Here is a 15,169-nt window from a genome sequence, read left to right as displayed (position 1 = left end):
CTGTTGTTTCTGCATCAGAGCGTTGTTCTTCTAAGACTTCTGAAAGCATGTTCCACAGCTCTTCCCTCTCAGATTTTGGACAACACTTCAGATTCTTAAACCTGAGGTACAGTGTTGTAGCTATCTTTAGAAATCTCACATTGGTACCTTCTTTGTGTTTTAACAAATTGGCAGTGAAAGTGTTCTTGAAATGTACAACATGTGCTGGGTCATCATCTGAGACTGTCATAAATGAAATATATGGCAGAATGCGGGTAATATAGAGCAGGAGACATACAATTCTCCCCCAAGGAGTTCATTCACAAATATAAATAATGCCTGATTTTTTTTAATGAGCGTCATCAGCGTAGAAGCATGTCCTCTGGAATGGTGGTTGACACATGAAGGGGCATATGAACGTTTTCGCATATCTGGCACATAAATACCTTGCAAAGCTGGCTAGAGAAGTGCCAAATGGATGCTGTTCTCACTTTCAGGTGATACTGTAAATAAGAAGCAGGCAGCATTATCTCCTATAAATGTAAACAAACTTATTTGTCTTAGCAACTGGCTGAACAAGAAGTAGGACTGAGAGGACTGGTAGGTTCTAAAGTTTTTTGTTTTGTTTTTGAGTGCAGATATGAAACAAATTAAATATTTACATTTGCAAATCCTATTTTCATGCTAGAGATTGCACTACAGTACTTGTATGAGCTGAACGGAAAAATACTATTTCTTTATCACTTGTATAGTGCAAATATTTGTAATAAAAATCACAATATAAAGTGATCAGTGTACACTTTGTATTCCGTGTTTCAACTGAAATGATATATTTGAAAATACAAAATATTTAATATTTAATAAATTTCAATTGGTATTCGATTAACAGTGCGATTAAAAATGCAATTAATCGCCATTATTTTTTTGAGTTATTCATTCGAGTTAACTGCAATTAATCGACAGCCCTAATACAGAGGCATAAATATCAAAACTGGGTATAATTTAAAAAGAAAAGTCACATGACAGGAGAAACATTAAAACTGAAGAATAACTGATCATCATCAACAGGAACTAAGAAATCAAACAAGGTTTCAGGATACTTACTCTCAGCCATTCCACCATATTCTCTTCAATTTCACTATCCGCTGATATATCTAGTATCAGACGTCTTGTTAAGTGAGCTTTGTGGTATCGCATGAACACATCCTTATTCTGTACATATTTAAGTACCAAAAGCTGTTAAAAATAAATTTCAAAGTCTATTTATTTCCATGCCAAATCAAACCACTTCATTTACTTTTTTCCGCCTCCCCTCCCCACCCAAACCTGGTCCCACATATCACCATAAAACACAACTAGTGCAAGGCTACTTTAGATTTCCTTACAAAAGGATGTTACAAGCTAGTCACCAGTTGTAAAATTGCTACAGTATCCTAATCACCAATTTCTTCAACTGAATCACTGAGGAGCAAGCCCTTCAATGATGCATCAGCTCTGCTTTGTATTTAAACTTTAATTTCCTGTCTATGTTTTCAGATTCTTGTCTATTATATATGTAATACACAATATGCAAATTATAAATTAGCACACTGATATTGCTGTCCTGTGACAGCATATGGACATATAAATATTCTCTGTGGAGGTTTCAGTTTCAACTATTAATATTCTAGTGTAGCAACATTTTTGAAGATGAAATCCTGAAAAACAGCATAAAAATTATTTCTTAGCTTAATTAAAAAAGTTGAGAGAATGCACATACCACTTCCTTAAGCTTTGCTTCAATTTCTTCAGAGGTTAATTTTTTGCTTAGTGGTGTTTTTCTTAACAGCATGTCACAGTAATTAGCAAGCAGTTCAGGGCATTTGGACTCAGGCTGGGTTTTCAATCCAACTCTAAAAGCAACATGAAACGAAAACTCCATCAAACTGTGAAGAGAAACCTGCTATACCAGGTTAACAAGAAACTAGGATTAAAAGGAAGGGAATAAATGACCAGGTAAGAGATGCAAAATGAAAGGTAATTCCTTCTTCCATTGCCCCTAACCCCACTCCATTCAGTCAAACAGCAACCAAAAGATGACCAAGTGTTTCCATACATTTCTTCAACTAATGTTGTTTGGAAGTGTCAGAACTGCAATTAGATAGGAATAATTTCAACAGTAATATGCATAAACACCTGAAAGGCAGGTGTCCACATACTAGTTAGAGTTCCAGAAAAGAATGATCAAATAAGGAATGCATTTTCGGCGTCTTCCTGTTACTAGTGCAATTTGATGGGTCCCAAGTAACAAGGTGGAGAAATGCAGTTCATAGAAGCAAGAGAGCAAGCCATTATTGTAACAGACACACCAAAGTAGTATTGGATGCCAACCACTGGAAGGTGGTTCAGAGACAGCAAACCTGAAATCCCACCGCTACAAGTGGAATCAGCAGAACTACAATATTAAGACTGTAGTGCCTCACAAAGTATGCAAGGGCCACAAGATAGTAGTCTTACGGAACACTTCAGACAACTCAGTGATTTTAGGACAAAAAGCATCTTGTAGTATAGGGTTTTCTGATGGCCTTTTAAAAGGTCTTAGAAATGAAAGTATAGCACCTTTAGGTTACTGTAAGTCTTGAAGCCTTGGCTTTGGAATAGTTCTCAGGATTTTCTGAATGATGGGATCATGCTGATTTTCGGGCCATAGAAGCATTCAACAGGTATCAAAGCTTTATTTTGTCTGCTCAAGGTTTAGGGCACAAATCAGGCAGGAAAATATCCTGGTTAAAGTAAAACTGACCAAAAGATAGAAAACCTGGACAAATTCATGGAATGAATGATATGCAGAAGAATTCTGAATAGGGTGATGATGACAAAACAGTCACTTTTTCTACCATTCACATTAATATTATGACTTCTAGGAAAACTATAAGCCAGGAATGTCATCAGTGGTTCAAATGGTGGTAGAAAGGCTAAGCTGTGAAAGAACTAGATGTAGGTTCTAGGGAGGAACCACAGACTTAATCAGGAATTTTTGTTTGGAAACTGTGTTAAGAAATTGGACTTTGGTGAGTAAAAATCTAGTGGAATTCTCTCTAGATTACCTCACCAGGAGAAAACTGGGCTCCAAGCTTCTGCCAAGTGAGTTCCTTTAATAATTTAGGGGGCACAGCAATCTCTTTTACTGATTATAGTTTACCCTAGTCTAGATTAGCAAAAACAGGACACTGGTGCTGCACAACTCTGGTGAAATCCCACGTGAATTTTCCATATAAGGCACTGACAGGCAAACAGATGTGGGTAAAAGTTTCTATGATGAACGATTGCCCCACCTGTAGCCTAAGTCCATATGGACACCAAGGAATGTTCTGAGAGTCTGACTGTGGGAATACTGGAGAAAATATTTCTTTTGAGTTTTTAGTGGGAAATGGTAAACGGGTAACTCCAGAGTGCACAGATGCAAACCGAATAAGGCCAGACACAGTGGCTCAGAAGCTGAGCTCACAGTTTACCTTTATCAGAGAAGAAAATCAGTGTCGACCATTTCAGTGGTCAAAAATCATGCCAGAAGCAGGGGGAACGATACAGTTCAAGGTCTTATGGATTCAAAACCCTGCTGGGAGAAATGGTAAAGAGCACCCCCTCAAACTCATGATATCCAGCAGATGTGGGAAAAGCCCCAGATAGGTATAAAGCAACTGCTTAGGGAAATGCAGAGAAAACGAAGGGGGGACATTTCCCCTTAATCTGTGGCTTCAGGATAGTCAGTCAAGATGAATCATTGAACTAGAGAGTGGGGATGAATGAGGAAGCACAGCTCACCTCTCTTCAGCAGGTGTGAAGAATAGAAATTCCACCTCATCCAGCAAGAGGAACTGCTCACTTGACAGAAGCAGCAAAGAGTCCTGTGGCACCTTATAGACTAACAGACGTTTTGGAGCATGAGCTTTCGTGGGTGAATACCCACTTCGTCGGATGCATGTAGTGGAAATTTCCAGGGGCAGGTATATATATATATGCAAGCGAGCTAGAGATAACGAGGTTAGTTCAATCAGGGAGGATGAGGCCCTGTTCTAGCAGTTGAGGTGTGAAAACCAAGGGAGGAGAAACTGGTTTTATAGTTGGCAAGCCATTCACAGTCTTTGTTTAATCCTGAGCTGAGGTGTCAAATTTGCAGATGAACTGAAGCTCAGCAGTTTCTCTTTGAAGTCTGGTCCTGAAGTTTTTTTGCAGCAGGATGGCCACCTTAAGGTCTGCTATAGTGTGGCCAGGGAGGTTGAAGTGTTCTCCTACAAGTTTTTGTATATTGCCATTCCTGATATCTGATTTGTGTCCATTTATCCTTTTCCGTAGAAACTGTCCAGTTTGGCCGATGTACGTAGCAGAGGGGCATTGCTGCCATATGATGGCGTATATTACATTGGTGGACGTGCACTTGAGAAAGGCACTGCAATACTAATATCCCCTCTGCACGGGGCCACGCCTCTCATGGCTGCCCCAGCCAATTAGAAGTATTGGGGTGCCAAGGGCTATGGGGGAAATCCATGAACTCTACCCAGTCCCAACAAGCTGTGGGGTTCAGCACTTGGATCCTCCCACACAGCAGTCTGGTAACTGTCCAACAAGTGGAGCTCAACCAGATCTGACACAACACACTACACGCCGTTGTCAGGAACTATGTTTTAGATTCTATTTGCTTAAAGTAACAGTAACTATTCTCTGCCCTTGAAAATGCAACTTTTTAAACATTAGAACTAAAATGTTTTTGCCCAAGTGATCAGGGCTCTTAATTTTCAATTCTGACTGCTGCAAATAAGTGGTTTTCAGACCACGTGAGCTGACAAGTTTGTTAATGAGTAGCTGTCAGAGACCCCACCTATCAGTGCTGTGTGTAAACAGGGTTCACAATTAAGAAACTTCCTGAAAAAAGCAACAAGATATATCAGGTACTGAAAACACGACTATGAATTTCAACATGGTATGAATGTTTAAGTTTTAGAGGAATCACATTGACTTCTACATAAACTTAATCATTACACAAAAACCTTGACTTCTTTGAATACAAATTTTTCAGTTTTTCAAATTAAAAGAGATACTGAATTATTTCATAAATTTTAAAACCAGAATTAAAAGAAAAATACAACCTCCACCCATAATAGTAAACTATAAGAAGGAACCATTTTTATTGGATACAGCTATCATATGGTTATTATGAGCAGATTCATTTTATATGAGTAGGGCCCTACCAAATACATGGCCATGAAAAAAGCATCATGGACTGTGAAATCTGGTCTTTTGTGTGCTTTTACTCTATATCAGCAGTTCTCAAACTTTAGCAACTCAAGGACCTCCATTTTGATTTAAGTTTTTTCACAGGCCCCCAACCCCGCTGCTCAGCCTCGGTCCCCGCCCCCCACTCCACCTCTTCCCAAGGCCCCACCTCTTTCTGCCCCCACTCCATCCCTGCCACCCCTCCTTCCAGCATGTCCCATCCCTCCTCATCCCCCTCCCTCTCAGCACCTCCTGCATGCCACTAAACAGCTGTTCCCCGGTTTGCAAGAGGCACTGGAAGGGGAGGGAGTTGATCAACGGGACCGGTGAACCCCCTGGAGTACCCTTCATGGACCCCAGTTTGAGAAACGTTGCCTTGTACTATACAGATTTCACAAGGGAGACCAGCGTTTCTCAAATTGGGGGTCCTGACTCAAAAGGGAGTTGCAAGATTATTTTAAGGGGGGGCGCACAGTAATGCCAATCTTACTTCTGCACTGCCTTCAGAGCTGGGCAGCTGGAGAGCAATGGCTGTTGGCTGAGCACTCAGCCAGCAGCAGTGCAGAAGTAAACATGGCAATACCATACCATGTCAACCTTACTTCTGCATTGCTGTCTTCAGAGCTAGGCGGCTAGAGAGTGGTGGCTGCTGACCAAGGTCCCAACTCTGAAGGCAGCAGCACTGAAGTAAGGGCAGTAATACCATACCATGGCATCCGCACTTCCGCGCTGCTGCTGGTGGTGGTTCTGCCTTCAGAAGTGGGCTACCAGCCAGCAGCTGCCGCTCTCCAGCTGCCCAGCTCTGATGGCAGTGCTGCTGCCAGCAGCAGAGCAGAAGTAACAACAGCAATACTACAACCCCACCTACAATAACCTTGCGACCTCCACACAATTCCTTCTTGGGTCAGGACCCCTACAATTACAACACCATAAAATTTCTGATTTAAATATCTGAAATCATTAAATTTACAATTTTTTAAATCCTATGACTGTGAAATTGACCAAAATGGACCGTGAATTTGGTAAGGCCCTATATATGAGACGGCTACAGAATTTAGATGCAGATCGTCACAGCGTACTCAAGGTTTGTATATAATCCTATGCTGACATTCCATAGGACAGAGAATGTGCAATTTCATCTTTCCAAATAAGGCTCCTGCCAAAAAAGTGTCTCTATACCTTACCAAGTTTTGCATTCTCAGTTTGAATGCTTACTTCCCGAGGGTTCCTACTGTCTGGACTCAAGGATTTTCTTTCTGCCTTTGACATTTCTACCTCAAGAATACACCATGCCCTGATTGATGATAGGTGTTTCTGGACCTAGTGACCATCTCGTGGTCTCTTAGACTGAAGTTCTCTCCTTCAAATTACAGCTTGAAACTGCTGCCTTGCTGTGGAAATTCACAGTCTGCTCACAGGTCACAAAAATCCTGGTGAATAACTACTGCACTAGGCTCCCCACACACAGTGCACCTATGTCTTTTTTCTTCTTTCATCCCACTTCCTCCATTGTTGTCATCCAGAAAAAGAAAGTGTGTATAAAGTAAAAGTGCAATAGGACAGAAAGTGATGACAATGGCCTCTTCCTTCCTGTCTGATTCAATGACAGAAATTAAAACAGTAGAGGGAAGTAAAAGTTGTAGTTACCCTAGCTGAGGGGAATGAAAATGCTTGGCACTCACTGCCAGCTCTGAGTTTGACTTTTGAAAGAGGACTATCCATCAGTCTAGATAGTGGCAGTCCAGCGACGGTATGTGGAGACACAAGGATTTGTGCATTGATACATACACAGCTCAACAGCAGCTTTACATAATTAATAAAATCACCATTTTAATAAAGACAAGTTTAAAAAAAAAAGAAGCACTATCCCGGAACAGTCCTAAACTTATATAGACCCCAACTCTAAGTCATTATAAACAATGTAAAAATATTTAAGCAACAAAAACTAAAAGTAAAAGCCAGTCTGATAGGCTACATTTTTTATTTATATCACTGATCTGCTGTCATGTGAAAAAGTTCCTCAGAGTATGAAAAAAGGTACAAAGCCCCAACAGGCCTTGAGTTTTCATTTCTGTTGATCCCAGAAGCACTCAAAGTAAACTGTAGTATAACATTACATAGTGTTCTTAAAACATTTAAAAACATTGAACTTGCCTGTTCATATTTAAATTTGAAATAGTTGATTCACATTAGTATTTAAATGGCTTACCCTTTCTGCTTCAGTGGCAATTCAAGTTTAAATATTGTAGCATCATTCACAACTGCCTTATATGCCTAAAATGAATAGTTAAAATAAGAGTATAAAACACCTCAATTTTTTTTATAATGTATTCAAATATGAAACAATTCATATCTCCCGTTTTTGAAAGTTATTATAGCAAGTATCTGTACCACTCTAATCCATGTCCTTTATTAGTCCAATATGTTTGTAGCCTGCTTTTCAATATGTTTGTCTTAGAAGCAGGCTAAGGCTTTTTTAGTATTAAATCAATCGATCTGAATTCAACAGCGCTATACGTTTCCAGGGCTTGTCAGTGATTTCCCCAATTGTTGTATGTCACTGGCAGGCCCTGGAAATGTAAAGCACTGATGAATTAAAAATCAATTGATTCAATACTAAGAATGTCTTATATGCAGGCTAATGCAACCATACTGAAAAGCAGCTTTTTCTTAAGCCTCAATTCAGCAAGATACTTCAGCACATGCCTAACTTCAGCATGTGAAGGGTTCCACTGAAGTCAAGAGGACTATTCAGAATTATACATACAACCTGAAGCATGACTACCTTGCTGAATCAGACACTTAAACTATAAGCTCCTCAGCACAGTCAGCATCTTCATAGGTGCTGTACAATTAAACAACACTACCAGCTTCAGTCCTGACTGGGTTCTTTGGGCACTACCACAATACAAATAATAAAAATTAGGTTACCAATTACCTTAAAAAGATTCTAACCAGCCTTTTATTCAATAAGTTTATTAGCATAAGAACAGACTTCAGGATTCATCAATAAGTGGGCAATGGGATTTTAGAGGCATAGTTTATTATGGATTTCAACAATTTAAAATAAATGAAGACAAAGATCACTTAAATTAAAACATATACCTTATCTCTTGCAGTAAGAAATCTCGGGTCATCTTGAAAAGCTTCTTTAACCAGCTTACTAAATCGATTAAATAATGTAAGCAACTGCTCTACATATTTCTCAGAATCCTAAAATTAAAGCAGCAAAACAACAAAACAAATGAAAACAAAAACTAATCTCCAGTGAAGAGAAGGAAAAAAAAAAAAAAAAAGAGAGAGAGGTTACTCACCTTGTGCAGTAACTGAGGTTCTTTGAGATGGTTCTCACTGCAGGTTCACCACTTTAGGTGTCTTGATGCCCTGCGCTTGTAATCAGAGATTTGTCGTAGCAGTGCCCAACTGCACCGTGCCACCACCATCTTGTGCCACTATGAGCGGTTACATAGTGGGGCATGGCTAACTGCCCCTCAGTTCCTTCTCTACCACAGAGAATCTACGTGAAACTCTGAGTAGAGGGGAGTAGGGAGGGTAGTGGAGCACCCACAGGGACAACCTCATGAAGAACCTCAGGTACTGCACTTCTCTTCTTCAAGGTGTGTCCCTTTGGGTGCTCCACTTTAGGTGACTTGAACAGTACCCCTCAGTGGAAGGGAGGGGCTTCGGAGTTTCGTTATTGATGCTGGATAACACAGAGTCCAAAGTAAGCGTCTGACGCTGACTGTTGCTCTTTAGCACAGTGCTTTGGGAACGTATGGGCTCATGCTCAGGTTGCTGCTCTGCAAGTGTCATTGACGGGGACACGACTAAGAAGCCACATTACAAGCCATAGATGCTGCATGTGCTCTGGTAGAGAGTGTACAGACTCCCACTGGGGCTTGTAGGTTGGTGTTTTGGTAGCAAAAGTGGATGCATGCCGATATCCATTTGGATAGTCTCTGTTTTGAGATGTTTTGAACCCTTGATCATTCTGTTATGGAGACAAATAGTCTTGGTAGAAAACTAATGCTCTTTGGATGTCCAATGTGTGGACTGATGCCTCTCCCCCATCCGCATGTGATTTTGGAAAAAAACAGGTAAATAAATGGGTTGATGCAAACGAAAGAGGAAGGCAACCTTGGGTAGGAACTTGGGGTGTGGTCGTAAAGTAACTGTCTTTAAAGAATGTTGCGTATCGGGGGGATGTTCCATTAAGGCACCTAATTCTCTCGCTCATCTGATGGATGTGATGGCAATGAGGAAGGCCATCAATGTGACAATCCATCTCCGAATGGTCGGGAGATAGCGTCTGTTTCTAGCATTAGAATGTGCAGTTGTCTTGTGCCCTCAAGCACACCTTCAAAACTGCTCTCTTGTGTTGGATTGTTGGGACGTCGAAGGTTGGTTTTGGGTCCGTCAACGTCTGTTTTGCTGTTGTTTGCAGTGCTGGTCATACTTTCTATGTTGTGTCTATGGAGGCGATCAGATTCTCTGGTTATAATACCTGCCCTGTTTCTTTTTATTTTCAGGCGTGTAAATACCCATGGATTTCAAAGTTGCACATGTGTCTTTCAGGGTGTGGAGAGACCCGTCTGTTTTGGCCACAAATAATTCTGGGTCTTCAAAGGGAAAGTCTTCAACTGTAGCCTGGACCTCCCTAGGGAACCTTGAGTGAGGGAGCCAGGATGCATGGCAAATAACCACAGAGGCCGCAATGGACCATGCAGCCACGTCTGCGGAGTCAAGAGAGGCCCATAAAGCTGTTCTGGTGATGAGATGTCCTTCAGCGGTGTTAACTTTAAATTGTTCTTTTTTTATTGTCAGGCACACTATCAATAAATTCTGACATTTTTTAAATGATAGCGTGTGTATTTTGCCAGTAGGGCCATATAATTAGCTATGCAGAACTGAAGTGTCGCAGAGGAATAGGCCTTGCGGCCGAAGAGGTTTAATCTTTTCCAGTCTATCATATGGGGTTGTTCTGGAGTGGTGTTGTTTTCCCCTTTCATTTACTGCCTCCACCACTAATGAGTCTGGTGTGGTGTGTAAATAAAAACTCAGCTCCTTTAGATGGCAAATATTTTTTGTCTGATATCTTGCATGATGCTGTTGCTGGTGTCTGCCAGATGTTTTTGGCAGACTCCATAATAGCATCATTGATCGGTAATACTATCTTTGCTGATGGGAATGACTGGAGTATGTCCAGTGACATACGTTGAGATTCAGGTACCTGTTCTAATGAAATCGCTAAAGATTCTGCCACCATTTTGAAGAGGTCCTGAAAGGCCTTGAAATCATCGCAATGGTAAGGGACGGTGGCATTATGGTTTCATCCGATGACAAAGATGAGAGGTGTGCATGTGGTGAGGTTTCCTGGTCAGATATGTCCTCGATTTCCTCAGTCACTTGCTCTTGTATTTCTGAGGGTGCTGGGATAATTGGCAATGGGGATTGTGCGGCTCTCAATCTTAGCGAGGTAGCAGACCTGCTGTGTTGGGCCCTGTATATTGCCCACGGATTCCAGTATGGTGAGTTTGGTGGGAATGGCACAAGGGGCAGTGCCCATGCCTCTGCAGATGAGTGATGTTCTGATAGATGGTCCACCTTTGGGTGAGGAGTGACGAGGAGTATATGTGACCAGATCATCCTCGTCTTCATCCAAATTGGTACCGAGCCATTCGAATACTCCACCTAAATCAGCTCCGCCTCTTGTCTAGTGACAATGGAGTACCCTCAGTACCGAGTAGAGGGGACTAATAGATCCACATAGCTCACGAACTCTTGCAGAACCAAGAGCTTTGGTACTGGGGATGTTGTTGCTGACAGCCCGGTAGTGTAAACTGCAGCCACCGGTGCCAAAGATCTCGAGCACTGCAGCATAGACAACACAGGTGGCGCCACTATGTCAGTTGGTGCCAAGCTTCTTTTCGTCTCTGTGGATGCCGAGGTGGAAGGTTTCACTTTGCTCTGTGAACCTCCATTCAAGCTTGCCCTCGTAGGGTCTTTCACTTTATGAGGACTCTCAGTACCAGAGGATCCCAGTGTCTCATGGTCTGATGCATTAAGTGCCATCGGTCCTGGGGCAGATTTTTCGAACAGGGACTGCTTTTCTTGGCTGATTCCTAGTGCGGAGAATTCTGGGACTACTTTTTGGAAGCCTTCGTGGGTAAAGGCTCTTTCATAGATGTTGCCGGGGCAGAACCTCTGTCAGAGGCTGCCGCTGGTGACCGTTGGCCCAGAGGTGTCCTGGACTCAGGGTCCAACGACGGCCTGAGTGATTTCTCTATCATAAGGAATTTAAGTTGGAGATCCCTGGCTTTTCTTGCCCTGGCCCTGAGATTCCAGCAGTGTGGGCACTTCTGAGTAATGAGTGTTACTGACTGACGGGCTGGCGCTGGTACAGGCAGCTGATGCATTTTGCGTGACTGTCAGAAACCCGGACTGACAGTCTGTAAGTCAGGCAGCGTTTGAAGCCCGGTGGTCTGGGCATGCCTGTGAAAGCCTATCCCCCAACAAAAAGGGATGGTAGTAATCCTATGGGAGGATAAACTTACCTTCTTACTGAGGGGTATATAAGAGTAGATAAGGAAGAAAAACTTTTTTTTTTAAAGTAAAATAAAATAAGTATAGAGGGTAGAATATCTAACTACTGCTTATACTAACAACTGTAACCTATGTAAATGCTAATCTTATCAAAGGTAAGAGAGGGCCGCTGCTGATCAATTCGACTCAAGCTGAAGGTGGTAGAGAAGGAACTGAGGGACTGTTAGCCATGCACCACTATGTAACCACCTGCGGTGGCATGGGACGGCACGTGCGTTGCCCAATCGGGCACTGCTACCCCAAATTTCTGATGACAAGAGTAGGGCGTCAAGACAACTAAAGTGGAGCACCCACAAGGACATTCCTCAAAGAATGATAATATGTGATCACGTAATTAATGACCATTAGAAATTAGAGACTATCGTAATACACATGCATAGCTAAGGCATGAATAGGCAATGTTAACAATATTTCCCTAACTTAAGTGCTTTGGCTTGGCAATTTTTACATTCTTTTAATGTAGTTTTTGGTATGACATTTCCTACTTAAAAATATGCATGTGTACACTGAGTATTTAAAAACCTTATAAATGCCAAATCAAATCAGTTTTCACTGGAGGGATATCTATGCTCCAGAGGCAGGGATGTGGTACCTAGTATCAGGGGTCTATCACTTCTCTCCTGTGCGGCTACAGCTATTAAAAAACAACCCCCACCATCTAAGATCTTTTAAAAATCCTTAACTGAAAAATATATTTTGCCCTCTTGCTTGAAAAACAAACATTTCTGATAAACTTCCACACAAAAAAATACCATTCCTCAGTTCAGAACAAGCATGCCAAATTTTAATCTCAAAAGCTAGCAGGTTCAAGAAGTTATAAGTAATTGAAAAAAACCTTTATAAGTAAATTACTAATACATTTAACTAGAGGGATTGATATGCACTCCCTCTAATTTATCATCTGCACATTGTCTTTAAATTTCATGTTTTAATATATAGATCCGGTATTAGTAAGTTCAAACATGCAACAGGTACAGGTATAATTGTACCAAACTCCTTTCAGGATGTTTTAAATTCTGATCTCTTAAACAAAGAGAAAGTCAAAGTGTATGTTGACATATCTATTAAATGTAAAAACAAAAAACAAAAAATAAAAAAAAACCCAAGTGTTTACACTTACATGTAACATACCCAGTAATCCCATGAAGGAGAGGGGAGGGAGATTTTTTGTTTTCCTTTGCAAGAGGTTCTTGCTGACTATTGACATTTCCCCTCCCCTCCTTCCCCCCAAGAGCATATACTTACAGTAGTAATAGTTTCAGCAGCTGCTACCATATCTGCTAGTCCAGCACTAACAATATGCTCTTCCAAGTCTTTTAACATGGGCTCTATTCCATTAGGAACTTTATCCATCAGTGAAAACATTAGATGCAACTCTGGAAAAAACACAAAATACTGATGAAACTACTAGTCACTCCACATGCAACAACCCGACAATGCTTTAAGTAAAAATTGTATATGTTCTGTTCACACTAATATCTCAAATGGGACATAAAAGTCACAAAAACAGTAGAGTAAGACATTTCAATAACAATACAGCCCCTCAAATGGTTTTATAGTAACACTACTGAAACTTCTTAAAATGTGAACTCCACAAGGAAAGGAGTCTTCTCTTTGAGAAGTTAGTAAAAATGCTTAGTAGAATGTTAGAGAATAAAAACTTTTCTTATTCACCAGTAAAAAAACTATAATAAAAAAATCACTGGCAACCAGGAATAAGTCAACATATATGTATTGTCCTCCCCTTCTCTGAGTGTTTATTTTTCTTTTTGCTAGATTACTTGTACATATATATATACACACACACACACACACACACACACACACACCAAAGTTCAAAGTAAATGCATCTCATAATCATAAGCAGTTCTTGTCCCACATCCCATTTTTCTGTCATCTTGTTAATGAAGTAGTTTGGGGGTACAACTAGAACCTCTTCTCCCACCTTCAATCACACTCATCCTCTCCAGTTGCCTAAACTTTCCTAGTAACAATGGATCTCAATTAGAAGCCTACATTCATGTAGGTGTGAAACTGACCAGTGATGCAAGATTGGGAACTCATATACAAGTAGGGTTGTGTTGTTTTGGTCCTGCTGCTAGTCCCAAAAAACATCTGTGGCCAAGGATTCTTTGGTCCCTTTTTTCTGAATCAATATCCTCTCTAGTTCTTCCTCTCCACTGCATCCACAAGGACAATAACAAAGACATCTCCAATCTCTCTCTAGTTTTTTCCCTAAAAATAACCTCCAAGATGTAATAAATTACATCTAAGACTTTGAGAATGTACATAAATAAATGTCAAAGAGATGCAAATATTAGCATTAAAACACTTTCAGACAACTGTTTCAAATTTTTAACGTGTTTTTAGTTTACAAAGATTAACAACTTTGGCTTGACAAATAAAATGACTGTAGGTATAAAACTCCCTGATTGTCTCCCACCCAGCTCCCCATCCCATACCCCTTAATTGTCGCCTTCCAGCTTAGGGTTACCACATGTCAAGTTCCCACAAAGAAGATACTGCCCATGTGTGTGTGTATTGGGAGGAGGTATTTGGGAGGTGGTACCTGCAGCCTCACTCTTGAGTGAGGGACACAGTGCCAGCCTGTCAGTTAGCATCTCCCTGCAGGCTCCCCCCAATCCCAAAGCGAGGAGTCAGGGCCTGTCTCTGCCACCCCTCCTGGCCAGGCTCTGAGGCCCCGCAGTGGAGCAGGCGGCCTGGCCGAGAGACAGTTGGCAGCTCTGCTTACTTGGTGGGCCAGGCAGCCCAGCTCCCTGCTTGCCCCCCTCACTGAGCCTGAATGCCAGCACCAGCTCATTTCACTCACATGGCCCACTTGCCCCATCCCTGAGCTGCTGTCGGCAGGTGGAAGAAGGAGCCGTGGCTGCACAAGCACCTGCCTGGGACACACTGCACCCCACAGCCTAGCCCAGCTGCCCACCCTTGCTGGAAGACGCTACGCTGAGGAGCAGGCACTGCTTTGCATGGCTCCAACCTGTCTGACCTTTAAAGTCCACTCAAAAGTTTCTGGAGGTCCAGATTTGGTCCTCAGTCTGCCTACTGGCTACCCCAGCTTACAATATAAAACGACAAATAAATATGAAAAGGGGGAGAATATGTTATAGGCATGGTTGCATCGTTTAAAATTTAAGATTCAGCTATTTCCACCTACCTCCTTAATCCAGCCATCAAGTGGCTGATTTCTTATAGTCAATAGGGTAGAGGTGAGTTTAGAAGAGAGATCTGAAAGAAATGGTAGTGGCCCTACAGATCAATTCAAGAGAGAGCATAAAGAACATAATAGAAAGACGATGTTGTAGCCATGCTGGTC

The 15,169-nt window shown here is 41.5% G+C and overlaps 1 protein-coding gene across 3 annotated transcripts in view; it reads right to left on the bottom strand.

The window, feature by feature from the left end:
- Positions 1 to 15,169, bottom strand: part of CUL5 (cullin 5) — a 74,610-nt gene that overhangs the window by 13,586 nt on the left and 45,855 nt on the right. For all 3 annotated transcript variants that reach the window (XM_030560961.1, XM_030560966.1, XM_030560960.1), the window contains exons 9-13: positions 13,081 to 13,211; positions 8,338 to 8,445; positions 7,442 to 7,506; positions 1,739 to 1,871; positions 1,084 to 1,215 (exon numbers count right to left, since the gene is read on the bottom strand). In XM_030560961.1, coding sequence (XP_030416821.1) covers positions 1,084 to 1,215; positions 1,739 to 1,871; positions 7,442 to 7,506; positions 8,338 to 8,445; positions 13,081 to 13,211 — 569 coding nt within the window. The remainder of the gene's footprint in view (positions 1 to 1,083; positions 1,216 to 1,738; positions 1,872 to 7,441; positions 7,507 to 8,337; positions 8,446 to 13,080; positions 13,212 to 15,169) is intronic.

Source organism: Gopherus evgoodei, chromosome 1 (genome assembly GCF_007399415.2).
Source record: "Gopherus evgoodei ecotype Sinaloan lineage chromosome 1, rGopEvg1_v1.p, whole genome shotgun sequence".
Classification (NCBI taxonomy): Eukaryota; Metazoa; Chordata; order Testudines; family Testudinidae; genus Gopherus; species Gopherus evgoodei.
Note: the sequence above shows the minus strand (reverse complement) of the source record. Positions and strands in the feature narration are given on the sequence as shown.